This window comes from Artemia franciscana, chromosome 6, assembly GCF_032884065.1.
Source record: "Artemia franciscana chromosome 6, ASM3288406v1, whole genome shotgun sequence".
NCBI classification, from domain to species: Eukaryota; Metazoa; Arthropoda; class Branchiopoda; order Anostraca; family Artemiidae; genus Artemia; species Artemia franciscana.
The window spans coordinates 30,911,416-30,934,110 of record NC_088868.1 but is presented as its reverse complement, the minus strand read 5'-3'; the positions used below and the strand labels follow the sequence as shown (position 1 = coordinate 30,934,110).

At 34.2% G+C, this 22,695-nt stretch overlaps 1 protein-coding gene across 2 annotated transcripts; it reads right to left on the bottom strand.

Annotated features, from left to right (window-relative positions):
• Positions 1 to 216: 216 nt before the first annotated feature.
• On the bottom strand, positions 217 to 22,695 carry LOC136028306 (xylosylprotein 4-beta-galactosyltransferase-like). Of its 2 annotated transcripts, XM_065706067.1 has the most exons (4): positions 22,575 to 22,695; positions 8,999 to 9,195; positions 5,287 to 5,437; positions 217 to 2,355 (listed from the first exon to the last, which is right to left on the bottom strand). In XM_065706067.1, the coding sequence occupies exons 1-3, from the start codon at positions 22,594 to 22,596 to the stop codon at positions 5,363 to 5,365; spliced, it is 294 nt and encodes a 97-aa protein (XP_065562139.1). In that variant the 5' UTR covers positions 22,597 to 22,695; the 3' UTR covers positions 217 to 2,355; positions 5,287 to 5,362. The 2 variants fall into 2 exon arrangements, with proteins under 2 accessions (XP_065562139.1, XP_065562140.1); XM_065706068.1 differs by lacking the exon at positions 5,287 to 5,437.

The following is a 22,695-nucleotide window of genomic DNA, read 5'->3' as shown; positions in this document are numbered from 1 at the left end:
CGACCGAAGGTGCCCCGGGTTGGGGGCACCTCCGGTCAAAATGGGGCTTCAGCGGGATCACTTTTTTCTTACAATCCGGTTGAGTTCTAAGAAAACTACAAAATAGATTTGGTAGATCAAACGTTGCTCTTCCCTGCGTTCAGCAAGATTTTTCAAAATAACGAACGTAAAATTCTTGGTGGCTGGTAATCGAAAAAGTGACCGAAGGCGCCCCGGTCTCCCCTACATAGCTTTCAATAGCGTTTTATTAGGCATGACAGCTAGCATGAGAAAATACTAGATGGCATGCGCATCGAGATCACTTCATGGAATTTGGTAATGAATCATTTACTTAACTTTAGCAGATAGTGTGGGTGCCAGTAAGCGGTTCACAGACAGCGCCCATCTTGGGTGAATAGAAAGTTAGATAGCGATATTTTTGAATGAATATTGAAAATTTTCGGAATTTCCAGCTCTGGAGCTTTACAATGGCAAGCCTATATACTTCTTGAATTCTAGTAAATTTTAGGCAGAATTACCTCTTATAAAATTAAGGGCAATATGATAGATGCTGGAATGGCACTTTTCCTTACACTTTTGACATCAGTGTCAACAGTTCAATATTAAAAAAAAAAAAAAAAAAATCTGACTATTGCTCGAATTTTGTAACTTTAAGCCTCTACAGGCAAACAATCCCCTAAACCAGGCAGTTAATTTTAAACTCTTTAGAATGGAGTAATAAAAATAGGAAACGGTAACAGAAAAATGAAATTCCGAATCTTTGTTCCACTACAAAATTTTTAACCTCCTAAGCAGAGAAGTATTTAGGAGGCTATCTCACGGAATAAATTTCTCCTCGTGTGCCTGTTCGAGAAAACAGACTAAAACCCCAATATTCGGACAGTGGCCACCAGGTACTTTGGGACAAATATTTTTAATTCAAATGCATCTTTCCTAAACATGGATTATAAGAAAAACCCATCAAAATTTAATCCTGGACATGATTTCCAAGTTTTAGATACGACTAGGCTAGTTGGGATTGGCTGACTACAACCTTAGAAAACTTCTCTTTTCAACATTTAAGCTTTAGCAGAAGTTAATTTTACAACCTTGCTTATTTAAATACAAATTTTCAAATATTTTCTTTTAATGTATATTCTTTTATGTTTCATGACAATTTGAAAAGGTAATTTTTACTGAGAAAATAAAGCTAAGATCAGCGGCGTCAAGTCATAAAAGCGTGGGGGGAGGGGCAAATGTACGATTTTCTCTATGAAAATATCAAAAACATATTTTTTTGAAGTCTAGGGGGAGGTTGTAATGCCAACCCCCATCCCAATTGACGCATCTAAAATTTAGTTAGAATAAATGAAAGACTTTAACTTTTACAAAGATGGATTTTTGGCTCAATGTCCAACTATAATATAAAATTCTATCAATTTTTGTAGAATATTACAACAAGTACAGAGCTACCCTACATGTGACTGAATTATTCTCTTAATTTGTTTTATCGCAGCCCAAGAAGGAGATAAGTTATATTCTTTTAAGAATATACAGACCCCAAGAAGTTGCCATCCATATATAATAAATATTCAGTCCACCGTGTGTAATCATAATTAATCACAAGCTCGGGAACCTATCACTTTGAATGAAAAATTTATAAGTCAGAATTTTGCAAGAGTTGCAAATAAGCACCACGCTGAATATAATTTGTCGCAATCGATCATTTCTGACACCCAATAAAATATATTCTATATCTGGATATGGAAATATATTCCAGATTTCCATATCTGGCGCCCAATAAAAATATATTTTCTTGAAAAATATTAAATAAAAAAAGTTTTTTTCGACTGAAAGTAAAGAGCAATTTTAAAAGTTCAAATGAAAAGAATAATTCCGTATATTACGGGGCTTCCCCCCTTCTCAACCCCTCAATTTCTTTTTGTCAAGCGAAGAAAAAAAAACGAAAAAAAAAAACAGAATAATATAAAAATTATGACAAAAATATATACAACTAAAAAGACAATAAATATTCTTTTCAGCTTACTTCATAACAGCTTTCTTAAATAACTACAAAACATAAAAGACATCTAACTAATTTTATATGGCTGCCTGACTTTCCCTGACTTAGATGTCACATTCTTTGGTTTAGGAATATCTTCAGGGCACAAGCACCAAGGTGAAAAGGTCCTATCACACTCAAGATGGATATTAAATACCGTAGTACTCTCACCATTTGATGTTACTGAATATTGGCCAACAACTTTAAAATTCACATTATTTACACCACAGTCGTAGTCTCTACGCAAAGAGGTTTTTTTCTGGTCGTAGCAGTAACGGTAGTCTCTTTTCGTTACGCGGGCATTATGCATATGTCTAAAACAGAAAATTAAATGAAAGGTAGCCAAAAATAATTTATCATTTAGTTACATTATCTCTTTAATCATCATTTTATTCACTAAATTTACTTAGTTATGAATATTGGTTAAAACTAAACTTGTTTAGGTGCAAATGATTTATATAGTTATATTAATAATTTAGTCAAACTTGATTGAGGCTAGTCAAAACTAAATGAATTTTTCTCATTTCAAAGTATCGTTTCTTTACACAGGCATTGTGCAGATGTCTAAAACAGAAAATAAAATTCAATAGGGTAATATTATACACTGACGCTAAGAAGTACATTCAAACCTTAGAGAGATCAGATGATTTGCAGCAATGGGGGGGGGGATCATTACACGACAGGTGTATATTTTATGTCATTTTTCCTGGGAGAGAGCGGGGGCCCTTCAGGCCAATCTCAGCGGGAGGGTGGCGGGAGGCCCAACTTTGGTAATAAGCATAAATAAGCACAGATTCAACCTTTTGGGGTTAGGGAGTCCTAAGAAAAGTGTATTTTAGACTCCTATTTCTCAAAATTTTCACGGTCTCCAGCACCCCGATATAGCACTCTGTCAACTTTTATCGTCCCTCTCTTGCTTAGCAGGTATAGAACCGAGTTTAGTGAATTCTTCTGCCACACCCACTAATGATGTTGAAATTTAGTTATTCTTTTGTTTTGAATTCTTATTTTCTGCTTCTTCTCGGCAATCCTGCTCTTTAAGGTAATGAGCAGCAATTCTACTTTGCAATTTATGTAAAATTAAACAAAGAATTTATCACATTGCTTCAGGAATGAAAGTGCTGACATCTATCAACTTTCTTATTAATTAACTTAAATTATAAATTTTGAGTTCAAAAGTTTTAAAAAGTAATTGTTAAAAAAAACAAACTTACAGGCTGCATTAGATATTGCCCTCTAAATTGCTTTCAGTAAAATGTTAGCAAACCTTTGGCGTAGAGAGGGAGTGGAGGGGCTAGCAGCCCCTGCTATATACACGATAATGTTCAGCAGAAGTTAACTATTAATGCAACAACTAATAGTTGACTGATAGCTGCTCTAGCCTGTAAGTGGTACTCAATTTATTTCTTCACTTACGTGGTCGGATAGATGACATTTGAAGGGACCCTAACAATACAAGTTGAATGTGCAAGTACCGATTTACCATTGAAAAAGACATTGACGATAAATACAAGCTGATAAAGTTCATTTCAAAATTGAACGTGAATTATTGACGATAAATACAGATTGACGATAAATACAAGCTGATTAAGTTCATTGACGATAAATACATTGATAAAGACATTGACGATACATATAAGCTGATAAAGTTCATTTCAAAAATTCAAAGTGAATTACTGAGCTAGGATAATATACTTATGGAATTATCAAACACTGAAAATATTGAATATATTAACAATAGACCAAGGACAGTGAAAACGAATTCTGATTGTTGGAGTTGGTTAAATAGAAACATTCATATCCTTAAAATTTAGAAAACAAAAACAAAACAGAATTCAATTTTTAGTGGAAGAGAGAGTCATATGCAGGTATTCAATTTTTATCAGTAGCGGGCACCAAATGTGAAAAAAAGAAACATGGGTGGAAAAGTCAGAAAAAAATATCTTCAGCTATATTACTTTAAACAGCTTAGGATGGCGTAACTTTCTTTGGAGGTATACTTATCTTTGAAATCGATAGATTGTAAATGTTTGAATTTTTATGGACGAAAAGCGTTATCAAATTTAACTAATTAGCGTTGTCTACTTATTTTCACGACTTGATCTGGCAACACTGATAAAACTGTCGTACTGCTCTAACAGATTCATAATTTAGAAACCACCAAAAGAAAAATATCAGAAAATCACACTTTCAGAGAAACAATAGAACTAAAATGGGCCCAATGGTACCAAGATCGCTAATGCAGGATTAACGTTTAACATAAGGATCGAAGACAAGAAAATATTTGACAAAAATCACCAAGTCAGATTAACATTTATAATAATGTGTCTAATATTTGTACGGATTGTCTTTGTTTTTATACAAGTCTAGAGCTTCTTTGATTTTAACTGCAAAGACAAATAAATAAAATAACTTATGCCATGACTCAATACTTACAGTCATACCTACACCATTGACTAGTTCAAACTGAAAACTGAAAAGAAAATTAATTTATACCGTGACTCATTAATCATTATTTATACTTATATCCATAACTTTTACTAGTTGAAACCGAGAATTTCAGAGACAAATAATAAAATAGTTCATACTTTGACTCATTACTCATTACTTCCGCCTCATTGTTGCTTATCTTATATTTTCGTAAAATGAAGATATCATTGCTTATGATGTTAAAAACTTGAGAAATATAGCACTAAGTAATAATTTTCTTTGCCAGGACAAAGTTGATTAAAGCTAAAAGATAACTTTCAAATAAAAAAAACTTAAAAAAAAATACAATCTATTTAAATTTGGTATATTTTACGTACAAACTCTTAAAATGAAAAAAAATAGCTCTTTAAAAATGAATTTTAAAATAAAGGAAGTTCAAAATGACAGAAATACTAAGAGAAAGACACAATCTACTCATTTTTGGTACGTTTCACGCAACAACTTCAAAAATGAAAAGAGTTCTTAAAAGATAACACTTAGAATGAAATATTTTTTTTTTTATTAGAAAGATTACTATGAAAAAGACAATCTATATATTTTAGATACGAAAATTTTAATGTGGATTCTACTATTGATGTCTTCTCCTCAAAAATGTTGATGCAAATTTTTAGATTAAGCTATTAAGGAGTCTAGCAGTTAACTGGAACTAGTATATGAAGTAACATAATTGAGCACAGTATGTATTTTCTAAATAAAAAGCGTAATTAGCGTTTTTACAAGCAGAGATAGCATCATTCCAGTGTGTTTGAGCTTACCTCAATACTAAGCGAGGCAAGTGCTTTGTCTGTACTTATCTTACTCGTCTCAATTTACCAGTGTATCTGAATCTACTTATATAATGAGCAGCAGAATATCTCCAACGCCTGAGTTAATAAGAGATGCTCGATTGAAGCGATATCCGTCCCCCTAAAAGAAGAAGATGAATATAGAATACTAAGAAGTCGAGAGGCGAAAGAGAAAAAGGAAAAAGATAACTAAGGTAATTTACTAAGCCCAGCCTTATTAGTAGACATAATAAGAAGAGGTGTCTAAGGCCATACATAGCTACAGTAAATGCAAAATAGTGGCCTAAATGCAAATTAACAGGCCGAAAAATGAAAAGACAATGGAATGGCTTTGAATATTTTTTTGGGGGGGGGGGGTTTAATGCAACAAAACGATATCAATACGTCAAAAATAAACAATTGTCTTGTCAAACTGATGAATTTCTCCAACCATAATATTTAGGTTGAAATTTTAAGATTAAATTTTAGCGTCTATCTAAATGCCTAACGCCAAAAGATGAGAAAGCAAAGGACCGGATCTAAACATTGCATGAATTTTCAATGGCTCCAGGCAAGCTTAAACAACTGTTCCAATTACGATTCATAAAAGGAATATAGATTGGTATGAAATAATGAAGTGTTCATAAAAAGAACAATAGTAAAGCCTAAAATTTTAAAATAGACTACTGACACTGAATACATATTTTATTCATAATTTTATTACAGGCTGAAACGCAACTATTGTCTACTTAACTAAATTTTCGACTAGGATTGCTTCCAAAATTCCATTCTAGTGAGATATCTTTAGTGACGTTAGTCAAACTAGGCAAGCAAAATTAAAACTAGGTCAGCAGAAATTACACCGCCCTTAATATTTTTCATAAATCGTCTATTGATCGAACAGAACCACCAGGCTATTGCAACGTCACAAAGAGCTGTTCAAGGTCTCATTTAAAAGCTAACTTTTATACCTATGTGCTTCTTATGAGCTCGTATTGATGATGCTGTCAGTATGTCCCATATAGCACTTTTTGATGCCATATCAGGATTGGAAAGGCTAGGGAACATGTTTTGTACTTCCATTATCTCTTATTCCGTTATTATTAGTTATAAAATAACGTGCCGAGGTCCCACACTCGGCACGCGACATATATGTATTCCCAATGTCGCTTGTCTTCTAAACGAAGACAATTTGAGCCTTTTCTTGAAGTCATGACGTCCAAATTCATTTTCATTTTTGACTTGCTCATATGCTCTATGAAAGACATAGCGCCGAACCTTTGTTTCTTTAAATTGTTCAGGTGGCGGGACAAAATCTCCTTTTTCTTTCAACGATTTATCTAGTCCAGGTTTTGATTTTCAAATGTGTGGCAGCCATTGATGACCCATGTCAAAATCCAAAAACCGTATCATCACTATCATTTTCAACTTGTTTGGTTCTAACCGCGCGTGTCATTGCTTTTTATTTTTATTTTTGACTCGCTCACATGTTCGGTGTCGCATGTCTTCTAACCGCGTGTGTCTTCGCTCTTCATTTTTATTTTTGACTTGCTCAAATGCTCAGTGTCGCACGTCTTCTAACCACGTTTGTCTTTGCTCTTCATTTCATTTTCGACATGGTTTTGGGTTTTGATTACTTCAGACAATTTAGCAATGACCTTTGCTTTAGCTGTCCGTATTGGTGTTGTCGCAATTGATGGTCCAAGTTGTCGATTTTTGCATCTTATCATTTTTGATAGTTCAGGTATTGGTTCCAAAGAATCAGCATTTATTGTAACTGTAACTATAAATTTTCGTTTTTTGGATCTTCTAACAGACATTATATTATAAAAATAATTTATGCGAAGCCCATATTGAATTTAATTTATGGAAACCCAACAATCTTATTTATGCTATGCATGATATCATACAAGAAAATAATTTTGTAATGTCATAAGAAATGCTTACATGATTTACTACAGAGTAACTGACGTCATTTGCAAAAACCAAATTTAAGGCTCTTAACGAATTTTATCAGACATCTGACCTATCTAGATCGTTATTTACGCGAGAATATCCCAGGGTACCAAAAGAATATCCCAGGGTTTCCGAAAAAGACGACCGGGACACCGGGACACAGGGAATATAAATGACGACCGGGACACTCAAAGAGAAATTACAGACTGGGACACCGGGACACAACTACAACGGGGACACCGGGGGATATATAAATGACGGCGGGGACACAGGGAATGTTCGATTAGCAATCACCATCAACAAAGCTCAAGGGCAATCATTAGAATAATGAGGTGTAGATCTGAATACGGATTGTTTTTCCCATGGGCAATTATATGTTGCATGTTCAAGAGTCAGTAAACCTGACAATCTATTTATATGCACAGACAATGGGACAGCGATGAATGTTGTATATTCGCAAGTTCTACGTAGTTAAAAACATATATATATATATATATATATATATATATATATATATATATATATATATATATATATATATATATATATATATATATATATATATATATATATATATATATATATATATATATATCTCTATTCACAGGTGGGACACAGGGGCACAACTACAATGGCGCGTAACAACTTACGCCCGCGGTGGGGCTTGGGGGAGCGCGAAGCGCCACCCCAACAGCTAGTATATATATATATATATATATATATATATATATATATATATATATATATATATATATATATATATATATATATATATATATATATATATATATATATATATATATATATAACAACCTATTTTAACAAAAACTCTTGTGACTTCTTTAGTTTCATCGCCTTGAAACAACAAATCTTTGTATAAGGTTTATTGTGTATTTTTAAAACCTAAAAACAAATAAAAGCTAATAAAAAAAAGACCCTAAATTTGTAGAACTCTGAAAAACTAGCACTTTACTGAAAACACAAAATCAAAGCATCAAAACGTGATTAGGAAAATAAAATCCTAATTTATAAGGCTCTTGATAGTATTTCACCAGCCCTGAGATCAATAAATTTTAGTATACAATTTAGTTCTCTTAACACCTCAAGCAAAATCAGCTTTCAGTAAAGCATTAGTTTTTAATTCTACAAATTTAGAGAAGTAAAAGTCAGGTTATTTGGACAAATGCAGATGTATGTTGCATAAAATAAAAAACAATAAGTTTTGTTCATAAGTTTGATCTTTGCTCTTTGAGCCTACTTCCACCAGAAAAACTTTTTAAGATTAAATCTTAGAAAATGGCAGTTTTTAGGTATGAATAGACCTAAGATGGGTCTAGGGGACAAAAAATATTTTCATTTTTATGTTTTTGGTACTTTAAAGGCCATAAAATTCATTTTCATGTTAAGGTTCATTTTCCACTTCACCTGGGGGTCAGTGTTGAAACCTGTTTAAACAGAGTTTAGAAGAAATTTAATATCATAAAACTGATTCACCGGATAGCTTAGTAAACAATTAGAAATTGGGTATTTAGTCTACATCGGGTACTGATTCAATGAGACTCCAGAGGCTCAGATTTATAAAAAGAGGCTCAGACGCCCTGGTAGAGGTTGGATGGCCAGTTCTTTCCAAAGATTGATCAAGATACAAACGTTTGAATCACAACAACTTGGGGTCGAAACCAGATAAAGGAACAAGCTAAAAATCATTTACATTTTTTTCTACAGTACACAATTGGCAAATAATTACCTGGTTGCTAACCAATATTTCTGAAGTGACTCCCTGGTTACCAAGGAACTTTTTCATATAAGGTATAAATTCTAGAAGTTCTTCAAGTCTGTCTCGAGCAGGAATGATTAAAGCCAACTTGTGACTAGGCTTTGGGATGACTTCAGATTCAGTACTCATAACATCTTTCCTTTCATTTAGACATGGAGGACATACAACTAAAAGACAAAAAAGAAAAGTATCTTAGATTAGCATCTTGAATTTTCTTCAAAAATTGTAAACTTAAAAAATGTTCATTATGTATGTAAAACCTTACAAGTAAATATTAATTTAATCCTTGTATTTTTCTATATAAACAATTTTCTAATATAGCTTTAATTTTCTGCAAAATTTGGGCAGGTAGAACAAAGAGCTATTAGAAAACTAAATAAGCATTTTAATCAACGCTTCAGAAACCTAAAACATTTAGTTTATACACCTTATTTTTTTTTAATCAGCTTCCAAGCACACCAGTACTCACCAGAAGGTAAGAAGATATAAAGGAGGGGAATACATCCCTTAAGATTAGCGCAAAAGGCTTCTCCTGTCACAGAAAAATTGTAATTCGAAAATGTGTATTTCTAGCAACCAAGCTCTCCCCCCCCCCTCAAAAAAACACCTGATACATAAAACACTGGTTGCATGTATCCCTGGTCTCAAAAATTTGCAATTTCCTTGAAAGGGTTTTCAACAGGATTGATTAAGGGATAGTTGCAACTTTGCTTCTCAGGACTGAGAATTTTTTTCTCAAATTTACACTGTATGCAGTGTATGCAGTCTTTTTGTGTTGTTTTCAATTTTTCTTTATTTAATTATTGTGTGTGATCTGCAGCATTGTTTTTTGGTTTTATTGGTAAGGAAAATGCAATAAATTATTACTTTCATGTATTTGTTAATTAAATCACCTTCCAGTACCAATTAGATAATTACACAGAACACAACCTTTGGCCTAGAAGACTCCACTGGAATGCTGTGCCAGCAGAATATTTAAAAAATAGGTATAACTGTAAGACTCTAAAGTGCTAAACAGGCCATGCCCCAAAAACTGTTTACTGACATATGACATGCCTCTTCTGAATCAGCAAAATTCAGCTAATGATCTTTGACCTAAACTTTAGTTCATTTTGTAGTCCTGCGACAAGGCGTAATAGATCTGCCTTCCTGTGTAATAAACACAGGATAATGGAGCTAAGACTGGGTTTTGCGTGTTGGAGTTTTGATAAATCCCAAATTAAATTTGATTCAAAGTAAATTTATCATAATTTTATAATTGTTTATCCATTTCTCCTGTTTATATAGTAGGTTTAACTAAAATTATCAAACAGTTCATGGTAACGAACTGTAAGTAAGGAGCGACCCAGCTTAATAGTAACCGAAACTCTAAAAAATGAAATTTTTATGTCAATAGATGCATCAAAAGAATTATATTTTTATGCTGATTTTAAACATATAAGTTTCATCAAGTTTAGTCCTACTGATCAAAAGTTATGAGCCTGAGAAAATTTGCCTTATTTTAGAAAAAACTGGGAAACACTACCTAAAAGTCATATAATCTCAATGAAAACCACATCATCAGATTCAGCATACAAGAGAACCCTACTGTACAGGTTTCAAGCTCCTATCTACAAAATGTGGAATTTTGCATTTTTGCCAGAAGAAAGATCACGGATGCGTGTTTATTTTTTATTTCCCAGGGATGATTGCATCGACCCAGTGGTCATATAATGTTGCGAGAGGGCCATAAATTAAAAGTTCTAGAGCTCTTTTTAAGTGACCAAAAAAATTGAAGCGTAACTAGGCCCCCTCCAACCCTTATTTTCCTCCAAAGTCACCAGACCAAAATTTTTAGATAGCCATTTTGTTCAGCATAGTCGAGAAATTTAATAACTATGTCTTTGAGGACGACTTAATCTCCCACAGTTCCCAGGGAAAGGGCTGCAAGTTATGAAGAGTGTCCATTGTTTTCATTTAGTATTGGTTATTGGGAATTATACAGACGTTTTCAGGAGTGACTTTTTCTGGTGGGGGTAGGTGGTAGGGGTGGGGGTGGGGGGAGAGGGTTACGTGGGAGGATCTTTCCATGGAGAAATTTTTCATGGGGGAAGTGAATTTTCGATGAAAGGGGTGCCGAATTTCCCAGCATTATTTAAAAACAAGCAGAAATTAAATAATAGAACAAGATTTTTCAACTGAAAGGAAGGATTTTTAAGCAACATTAAAGCTTAAAACGAACAGAAAGTATTACGTCTATTAGTGGGTCTGCCCCATCGTCAATACCTCGCTCTTTCTGCTAAAGTTTTTTAGTACTTTCAAAATAGCTATTTATTCTAATTAAACGGGCTTTGTGTTTCAGGGGTCATTTTTAAGGATTTTGAACAAAATTCGAACTTTAGCATAAAGAGCAGGCGTTGAGGAGGGGACAGCCCCTTTCATATACGGAATAACTTCTGTACGTTTTAAGTTTTAATGTTGCTCCTTACTTTCAGTAAAAAAATTTGTTTTTATATATTTAATTTCTGAACATTTTTTAATTAAAGTAGGTTTTGATTTTGGCTCACTATACATGAATAATTAAAACAAAATTTGCACATTAATTTTCCTTTTTTTTGGCTAAATGGCTTCCTCAAAATTTTTATCGGACAATTTTGAGAAAAAAGGCCGAAGGAGGGGACCTATTTGCCCTCCAAATTTTTGGTTACTTAAAAAGGTTACTAGAACTGTTAATTTTGCTTACGAATGTCTTTATTAGTAATAAACATACGTAACTTAAGAGTTAACTTACGTAACAAACTTCTATATTCGTATAATTTCATTACGTAAGTGAGGGGGTTCGCCCTCTCGTCAATACCTCGCTCTTTACGCTAAAGTTCAAATTTTGTTCCAATTCTTTAATAATGACCCCAGAATCACAAAGGCCGTTCAATTAGGACAAATAGCTCTTTTGAGATTACTAAAAATACTTTAGCGTAAAGAGTGAGGTACTGAGGAAGGGACGAACCCCATCATATACGTAATAATTTCTTCTCGTTTTAAGTTTTAATTTTGCTCCTTACTTTCAGTTGAAAAAACATTTTTTTTTTTTCATTTCTGATTGTTTCTCCAATCATATTGGAAAATTCAGCGTCCCCTTCATTTAAATTCTCTTCCTCCATTAAAAATTCCTCCATGAAAAGATCCTCCCACGTAGTTGCCCTTCATTTTTTGGTCCATTAAAAAGGGACTAGAACTTCCAATTTTCATTCGAATGAGCCCTCTCGTGACATTTTAGGACCACTGGGTTGACACGATCAGTCCTGGAAAAAAAAAAAAAAAAAAAAAAAAAAAAAAAAAAAAAAAAAAAAAGAAACATGCATTTGTGATCTTTCTTCTGGCAAAAAATACCAAATTCAACATTTTTGGAGATAGGAGCTTGAAACCTCTACAGTAGGGTTCTCTGATACAATGAATCTGATGGTGTATACGATACGATCACCCCTAGGAAGAATAAAAAAAAAATAAAATAAAAAAATAAACATGCATCCGTGATCTGTCTTGTGAAAAAGAATAAAAAACTCCACATTTTTGTAGATAGTAGCTTGAAACTTCTACAGTAGGGTTCTCTGATACAATAAATTTGATGGTTTGACTTTCATTAAGGCTGTATGACTTTTAGGGGGTGTTTCCCCTTTTTTGCAAATAAGACACATTTTCTCAGGCTCTTAACTTTTGATGGGTAAGACTAAACTTGACGAAACTTATATATTCAAAATCAGAATAAAAATCCGATTCTTTTGATGCATCTATTGGTATCAAAATTCCGTTTTTTAGAGTTTTGGTTACTATGGAGCCGGGTCGCTCCTTACTTACAGTTCATTACCGCGAACTGTTTGATAGCTGCGCAAATATTAGACTGTAGGAAGAGCTAAATTGCACCATGGGAATAACTAAGAACTTTAAGTAAAGGACTATTTATCTAATTTGTCAAATAAGTAGGTTGTCCACTTAAAAAGTATACGCATATAATTGTCCTTCTTTTATTGAAGTCTCTGTGGATTGTTTTAATTAAAAATTGTAAGGCATTAAATTTTCTTTCTGGTAACAAATCAAAATGTTCGTGGTAACGAACTGTAGTAAGGAGCGACCCGGCTCAATAGTAACCAAAAGTCTAAAAAAACGGAATTTTGATACCAATAGTTACATAAATAGAACCGCCTTTTAATGATGATTTTAAATATAAAAGTTTCTTCAAGTTTAGTCTTACCCATCAAAGGTTACGAGCCTGAGAAAATTTGCCTTATTTGTGAAAATAGGGGGAAACACCCCCTAAAAGTAATACAATCTTAAGGAAAATCACACCATCAGATTCAGCATATCAGAGAACCCTAATGATGAATTTTCAAGCTCCTATCTACAGAAATGTAGAATTTTGCATTTTTTGCCAGAAGGCAGATCACAGATGCGTGTTTATTTGTTTGTTTTTTTTTTTCAGGGTGATCATATCAACTCAGTGGTCCTAGACTGTCGGGAGAGGGCTCATTCTAACGGAAATTAAAAGTTCTAGTGCCCTTTTTAAATGACCAAAAGAAATCCGTGCCCAAAAGGGGCACCTAGGCCCCCTCACACGCTCATTTTTTCCTAAAGTCACCGGATCAACATTCTGATATAGCCATTTTATTCACCATATTTGAAAAACCTAATAACCACGTCTTTGGGGACTACTTATTCCCCCACAGTCCCCGTGGGAGGGGCTGTAAGTTACAAACTTTGACAGTTGTCTACATATACTAATGGCTATTGAGAAGTGTATAGATGTTTTCAGGGAGTTTTTTTGGTTTGGGGGGGTTACGTTGGAGGATATTTCCATAGATGAACTTGTCATTGGGGAAGAAAATTTCAATGAAGGGGGCGCAGGACTTTCTAACATTCTTAAAAAAAAAATGAAAAAATAAATATGAAAAGTTTTTTCAACTGAAAGTAAGGAGCAGAATTAAACCATAAAACAAACAGAAATTATTACGCATATGGGGGGTTCACCTCCTCGTAATACCTCACTCTTTACGCTAAAGTATTTTTAGTAGTTTCAACTATTTATTCTACAGCCTTTGTGATTCAGGGGTCATTCTTAAGGAATTGGGAAAAAATTCAAGTTTTAGCGTAAAGAGCGAGGTATTAACGAGGGGGTGAACCCCCTCATATACGTAATAAAAACATATAAATATAGAAGTTCGTTACGTGAGTTATTTCGCAAGTTACGTATATTTTTAATAATGAAAATGTTCATAAAAAATTAGAAGTTTCAGTTGTTTTTTTAAGTAATCAAAAAATTGGAGGGCAACTAGGCCTCCTCCCCCGCTCCTTTTTCCTCAAAATCCTCTGATTAAAACTATGAGAAAGCCATTTAGCAAAAAAAGATTAATATACAAGTTTCGTTTAATTATTTATGTACGGGGAGCTAAAATCAAAACATGAATTAATTCAAAAACATTCAGAAATTGAATAAATAAAAATTTTTTTTTTTACTGAAAGTTACAAAACGAACAGAAATTACTCCGTATATGAAAGGGGCTTTTCCTCCTCAACGCTCCGCTCTTTACGCTAAAGGTTTTTCCTGTTTTAAAAAGTAGAGTTAAGAGAAAGAGTCAAACTTTATTGTAAAGAGCGGGGAGTTGAGGAGGAAAAGCCCCTTTCATATAATGAGTAATTTCTGTTCGTTTTAAGTTTTAATGTCGCTCCTTACTTTCAGTTAAAAAAACGTGTTTTTATTCATTTAATCCCTATTAAATACAATGTTGTTCTTCTGTTGTGCACACTAAATTAATTTATTTGTATGTTACACAGTACTAAAGCATTAATAGAAGCCATGCTATTCAGCATATTAAGCATTATGTAGATAGAAAATTTGATACCATTGACTATTTAATTCCTAATTAAAAATTAAAAGGACACAATTGCTTCTAAATCAAGTAAAAGATAGAATGTCTACATTAACCTCTATTTAGTGTGCTTATGGGGAGAGGAGTATAATTTAATAGGGGCAGGGAAACGAGAGTTAATGTTTGGAAGGGGGCACTGATAAGAAATTGGCTCTATTTTGCTATATTTCGCCCCTCTGACCCTGTAATTAGTATATAGTTATGTATGAATAAATTTATTGCTCATGATAAATGTAAAATATGACACTGATGGAGTATAAAGAAAGAAAAGGAAAAGGAGCAAATAAATTCTGACAAATACAAACAAAGCCAAAACAAAGAAGAACTGACAGGAAAAAAAGAAAAAATACAAATAAGGACAATTATATGTAAAAACAAACACATTATCAACGAAGGAAAATTTCAGAGGTGCTTTCACCAATAATCTGCCTCCGTTATTTCTCATTTCTTTTCTGCATTGCTGACACTGGACTAGTAGCTCCCTACCGCGAGGATAGAGAGCTGTAGTTAATCCAGAGAGGCAGCCATAGGAAATATTTTGCATACTTGTAGAAACACTTTCGTATATCCTTAATATCTGAAGCAGTAAAAAGAGACTAAAATGGTGCAAGGACGATTAGATGTGGAATAGCAGATGCATTATAAATGCTAGCTAAGATATGCTGCTTAAATTTAAACTTTAACGCAATTAGTAAACCATACACATTCCTAGATTTTATGGTAAAAAAATCTTTAAAAAGCTGACACGTGGCGCGAAGATTTGACCAAATCAGTACACCAAGATAAGTCAGTGTATCTTGCCTTTAAATTTACCATTAAACTTACCTTTTATATATTTAAAATCATGGATTCAGTTGAGGGGAAATTGCCTTCTAGTACATAGGGAACAGAGATTAAAAAAAATTTAATAATTTATCGCATTTCCTTATGGAGTGCCAGGAGCTTGAAAGTCTTAGGGATGAAATTTGGGGGGACCATTGGTTGGTGCTACTTTCTGATATCCTGTCTTCGAAGCCTCGAACCATATGCAAAACGGCACAATATGTAGAAAAGGCGGGAGAGGCTCAGTCGAGCCCGAGTGAATGAAAACAAGTATTGTTTTATATTGACTGTGTTCTGTGCATTGTTATATAATTAAATCATGTTGTGTATGGCCGTAGGGCTCAAATAAACTTTTTCTTTCTTTCTTGTGCTTTAATAGCATCTTCACCTAACTGAACATTTGTTAGGCAATTTGAGCTCTGATTGAACACCAGGAACTCATTCATACTCTCATTAAATCGAAAACCAATACTTTTATACTTCTTATCAAGAATTCGAAAATTTTCCTCAATTCCCAAGGCTGTTTTACTAATATCAAGGATGTCTTCAGCATAGCTAGCTAGCAAAAAAATCAATACCTTTAAATATGCATTGGGTTAGAATGTTCTGTTGTGGCACAATGACAGTATTATTAAACAGGGATGGAGAAGTAACATCGCCTGTCTAATACCCTTTTTTTTACTGTAATTAAAGGAGTGAGCTCCACAATACCAGGTGAGATGATGAAATTAACTCTGGCATTTAGCTTTTTTAGAAATATCACGTATTGATTTGATGACAGAAATATTAACTCCATGCTTATAAGAAGTGAATATGATATGTGGATGTAAACCCGTGTTGAAAGCTCTAGGGGATAGAGGACAAGACAGGAACGGGTTCAGAAACAGTACATAGCAGGCAGTATCTGGGCGGGGAGTTTTTTTTTTTTGGGGGGGGGGGGGAAATATTTTTTGTATGAGGGCTTGGTATTGCATTTTTTTTCAAAACAGAGGCACAACATTCCTTTCCTGTGCTCAAGTGTTTCCAGCTTGGTCTTTTTTAGAAGTAGTGAGTTTGGCACCCTGGCTTCTTTGAAAATTATTCTCAGGGCTCTTTTTGAATGATTCAATCTTTTCTGATTCATCATGGGAGATACTAGGATGCCAAACTGGACAAGCATATTCAAGATAGACGAGGACAAATGAAGTAAAGATCCTTAAAGAATGGGGTGGGAATGTTAGATTTATTTAAGAGATTAAGGAGAGAAATGGACGTATTAGCTCTATGGACAATATTTTTAATGTGGATATCCCAATTTAAATTAGACAAAATTGTGACCCCCAGGTAATTTAAAGGAAGACACATAATTATCTGGGCAGATAGGGCTTAGGAAAAGGGGTGAGGTTTTAATGAAACATATTAAGTAAGTAAGTAAGACAGCACCAAACCATTAAGATCCAAACCAGCAGTGCTGATCTCCATTTCATGGCCCTTCAGCCAGGAAGTACAATGGGGGGGGTGGGTGGCTGAAAGGCCAATCATCCTGGACTTTCGCACACCCTTCCAGCTTACCTTCCCCAGATTCCTCCAGGTACCCATTAAGCTGGGTCGACTCTGGCCGAGCTTACAGAGTCACACCACTGACCACATCCCAAACCAAATAACTGGTCACAACTGGGATTGAACCCATGCCCATAGGACAAAGGATTCTCACACCACTGTGCCAACCACTTAGCCAGGATGGCTTAAACAAATTGGCATTATCATAGGTTTAGAGGGTTTATACTGATCTCTAAGTCAGTGGCATCCTCTGTAATAGCATTGAGGATACTCACAGGGTTGCTTATTAAGTTTCTGTAGCAGGTTTCAACAGCCATAAGATCATCTACAAATTCCCATCAGTCACGACGCTCCTTAGCAAGGCTAAAGATCATCACTGAAAAAAGGAGGGGACCTATTAGAGTACCTTGTGGTAATCCATTGTTGACAGGGAGAGGACTGGCATAATGATTCTGATGTTTGACTACCTGTGGTCTACTTGATACAAAGGAGGCAACCAATTTAACAAGGAAAGAATCAATATTGAAACAGTTACAAGTTTCTCAACTAATATATTGTTGTTAACAAGGTCAAATACTTTTTGAAGGTCAATGTAAATTAAATTTGCCAAACAATTAGGTTTTTCAAGAATTATCCCAATCGAGTCAATAAGACAAACAAGGTAACAGGAAGTATAAGTGGACTTGAGGTTCCCAAGTTGCCTCAGGTCAGTAAGAGGTGGGATTTTTTCTTTTAGCCAATCTGCTAGGAATTCTTCACATATTTTAGAGAGTATAGGAGAAAGTGAAATAGGACAGATACCTTCAAAGCCAGGCCCTCTGTCTTGATTTTTCAAGGGGTTATGAAACTCTGTTTCTATATTTGTGGATATTGGCAAAACTCAGTAATATCATTAAAAAGAAAAGCAAGGACTTTGAAAGGAAGTCACAGAAACAATTAGTAAGAGGAAACAGGATATCTAAAGGGTTGACACTTGTGTTTGGGATTCAATTCTTCTTTTGATCTCAGACAAAGTGATGGAGGGAAAACAGGGTGAGAGGTCATCTGTTGGTAATTGACAAAACAATGCTGGAAAGCTCTGGATAATGAAAGCAATGAAACTATTAAGATTATTTGCAGCAATTTCAGGGGACTTAAGTAGGTTGAAATTTAGCTGGGCTAGACTCATACCACTCAACTTTTTTACCTTGGAATACCAATTTTATGGTTTATTAGTAAACAATTCTTCAACCTTATTCTTGTACTAGGATCAGGCAGATTTATCTATTTCCTTTTTAGTTCCTTTTCTTGGTATATTAGATTCATCCAGTTTACCAATTTCTTCTATTCAACATTTTTATGAGTTACTTAATTAATGGTTTGTCACTGAAGCACTCTTTAAATATTTTTATGGGAAAGAAATTAGATGTTTATAATTAGCTTTTGTGAAAAGTAATAATTTTTTCATCGAGATTAATCAAATTCTAAATATTGAGCCACTCTTCAGTACTCAGCTATGTTCCAAAAGAAAGAAGGCCAGGATTTTGAAGGGGGTGGTAAGAGACATGAGTTACTGAAAATGAGTGTTTAAAATTAGAAGAGGGGGACAGGAGAGAAAGACAATAGCTCCAACCCAATGAAGACAAAGCTGAGGATGGACTGTAAAAACTATTCATATTTGTAAGAATGAGAACTAGAGAGGTGTTTCCCCTTGTGGTTGCTATTCTAACTTAACTTTGAGAGAGAAGCAAATCAAATATATCTGAAGCTCATTGACATCACCAACCAAAAAAAGTCTAACATTTTGATACTTATAGGTTACAAATCAGCACTAGTCGGCAATTGCTGGATACATTTTTGTTTTGCATTGATATTTTGATTTGACTTTATAAATGTAAGTTAAAGTTAATGATAAAGACACATCTGAGGCTCAAAATTTTAGCCCCTTCCCCCCCTAACTACTGAAAACTACTTAAAATAAATATCTCTTGGCTCAAAATCACCATAAACCACAGCTAAAAATGACCATAAAAACTTTTGTGCCAAGTTGACCTTCCTCCAAAATCAAATTTTAGATACAGCCCTAGTTGGCACATAAGTAAGTTTATCTTTTTTGGGGGGGACAGGGAGAGGAAAAAATACTTATTTTATTGTATGTCTATGTGACTATATTTGCATATCTATGGGAAGCTAGTTGCCTATACTTACATGGCTTCAATACAAAAGCAATTTCATAGGAGGCCTCATCTTAGTTTCAATCAAGATATGGGACAGTTTCATTTTCAAATAAATCTGAAGTGCTGAAAGCTCTGGTTTTATTCAAATCCAGGTTTTTTCTCTACTAGTTATACTGATCACTTAGTCCTTTACTAAATTGAATCTATCTTTATTGGCAATAACTATAATAAGAATCAATTGTGATACCCACACAGTTTTCTTAGAATAGGTAAAGTCTACAAAATGGTGAAGATACAATCAGTAAAGACAAAATAATATAATGAAGTCTACATTTTGCTATGCATCAGTTGTGTTTCAACCCATGTACCTGTAAATTGAATCAAAGCTGAAAAAATAGAGAAGTAGAAAAAGGGTCTGTGAAAAAGTCTATACAATTTGGGCTCTATATTTGCATGTTATGGGGAGGGGGGAGAATTTAACACCCAGGTCAGTAGAAATAGGGATAGATGGTATCCAAGCCTAGGTAAACTTAGTGTAGGAAAAGAAAACAGTAATGGCTACATACTCTGTGTTTGGTTTCAAAATGGCCCATAAGTTAACACAGTATTCAAATGATGGTAAGACAGCAAACCTTATTGGTTATGTTACTGTACTGTAAACCAAAGACTGATGGGATCAATAAAAGATACAATTTAAAACTGAAATTTTGGAATGGTAACTAACCCATGGAAAGTTATGGTGTTGGTAGACTCCAATATGAGAATTTGAGAGAAAATTTCCAGGAACAGTTAGCATACTAAATGGACTGTTCAATATTAGACAATGTGGAAGGAATAATTTTAGGAAAACAATTTGTGAAGTTGCAGATGGTGTCTTAGGGATGAAACTTTGGAGAACAGCAAGGAATATTTGTGATAATAGACAAGGAAAGGGGATTGTACAAGAATTATCTGAGTGATAGATCATATGAAAAAAAATATAAAGAGAGTAGAGAATGCATTAAAATATGAACTAAGGGGGTGTGAAGTGGAGGCCATGGATAAAACTGCCAATAATCTAGAATATACAGCTAGATTGCATAATAGTAAAATATTGTACTGGCATTTTAATAAATTGAGGGAGCAGTCAATCCAGCCGTGTCCCAAGTAAAGATAGGAATAGGGCTGCAATTAGTGATAAGGAAAGAGTTAAACAAAGATGGGCAGAAAATTTTGAGAATATGCATAAACCAAGATAGAGTTGCAGCAAAAGATATAGAGGAAAATGAAATTGTTTGTGATATTTTGGATATGAAGGAAGATATGTTTTGTGAGGAAGAATTAGTGATTGAACTAAAAGTACTAAAAACTAATAAGGCCCCTGGTGCTGATAGCATGGTAAATGAGTTTCTTAAATATGGTGGCTCTGAGGTCAGAAACATGTTACTGAAGATGGTGACTATGATTTTTGAAAAAGGGGACATACCTAGGAACTTTAGGCAAGCCTTAATTAAAACACTGTATAAGAAAGGTGATAAGAGTGAGTGTGGTAATTACTAAGGCAATAGTCTGGTCTCTGTAGGTAGCAAATTAGTTGGGAATATAATACTTTTTAGACTGAGAGATACTGTAGACAGAGTTATAAAAGAAGATCAGTGCAGTTTAAGAAAAGGTAGAGGATGTGTTGACCAAAATTTCACTCTTAATTTAACAATTGAAAAGTGCCTGAGTTATCAAACAGGGTTAGCTAATGATTTAAGCATCTTAGATAAAAGTATGAGGAAAATAAATAAACTTTCAGAGGTTTTGTGAGTTCAGGGTGCTAGAATAGGCTTAAAAAATCAATGTTAAGAAGACTAAATCATCAAGGCCAGAAATATGTGACATTGGGGAATAAAAAGAATTATCAGATGGACAGCTTCACTTACTTTGGTAGTATTATTAGTAAAGATAATGGGAGCACTGAATATGTTAAAAGTATAACAGCAAAGAATCAGGGTTTTTTACACTTAAAAAGTTTGGAAAAATTGGAAGATAAGTCTGTAAACAAAGATTAGAATATTGGGAGCTATAGTGATGGCAGTGATCAAATATGGCTCTAATGCATGGGTACCCTAATAAGTGGATGGAGATTTGCTAGATGTTTTCTGAGAAATTGCCTACGGATTGTTCTGGGTTTCTTGCTGACTGACCATAGGCTATTTCAAACTTTAGGCTGTATGAAAAGTGTGGTTCAATCCTACTTTCTAGGGCTATAATGGGAGAAAGGCTGAGATGGCTAGGGCAGATTCTGTATACGAAGGATGACAAATTGCAGAAGATTGTCCTTTTTGGCCAATTGTCTAGGGCTAGACTAAACAGAAAGAAGAATGTCCAAGTTTGGGTGGGAGGATGTCATAAAGAAATATTTAAAGGAAATGGGAACTTTCAGGGAGGATGGAAAGAAAAAGACTTTGAATATACTGGGAAGGAGGAGGAGCAAGCGTAGCTGTGTTGACCTTAGGTGGATTGGCACTGTGATGAGTTGTTAGCAGTAGTAGCATAATGGAGGGGGAGAAAAATATAGTGGAATCACTTTCAAAATCAGTTAAAAACAATTTTTCAGCATAGGCTATCAGGTAGTATAAAATTTATTTTCTTTACATAGGCTAGGGTAAGACAACCAGTACTGGGACACTTCAATCACTCTGCCTATTCTGGGACAGAATCTTTGGTTGGATTGCAACATGTCCAATACTGGGACAAAAGACAACAGGTTTTTTGGAAGTAACCCAGAAAAATGTATAGATTGGGTGTCCAAGATTAAAGTCTTTTGTCCCAGTATTGGACATGTTGTAATCCAATCAAAGATTCTGTCCCAGAATAGGTGGAGTGATCAAAGTGTCCCAGTACTGGTTGTCTTACCCTATTTCTTTCTCAATAGCCCTATTTCTAGCCTCATTCTTGCAACTTTTCATTTTCACCTTCTATACCTACAAAGAAACAAGACATTACTTCAAAGATGGGCTACAAAGTAAAACAAATTTGCAAATACCATAAAAAGACACATCCAATTGCTTTTCACATTCTACTTAGACAAGTAAAAACTTAAAATTTTCCAGTCACCAATGGCTAAAACGAGCCTGGTCTAGCATACAGCTTTGAACTTACTTTTAGTGCAAGGAATACTCATGTCTTTTGCACTTGAACCTTGGTCAAATAAAAATCCGAAGGAGACTAGTAGAATGGGAATAAATAATTTGATTTAAAGTAGGCCTATTTATAGAATTCG

What these genes read in the sequence shown, in the direction of transcription:
- LOC136028306 (XM_065706067.1), bottom strand. Translation starts at nt 22,596, where the DNA reads ATGAGTATTCCTTGCACTAAAA. An exon ending in GAGTATTCCTTGCACTAAAA is followed by an intron (nt 9,196 to 22,574) that starts GTAAGTTCAAAG and finishes TTTGTCTTTTAG; the next exon opens with TTGTATGTCCTCCATGTCTA. An exon ending in AAATATTGGTTAGCAACCAG is followed by an intron (nt 5,438 to 8,998) that starts GTAATTATTTGC and finishes TTCTTCTTTTAG; the next exon opens with GGGGACGGATATCGCTTCAA.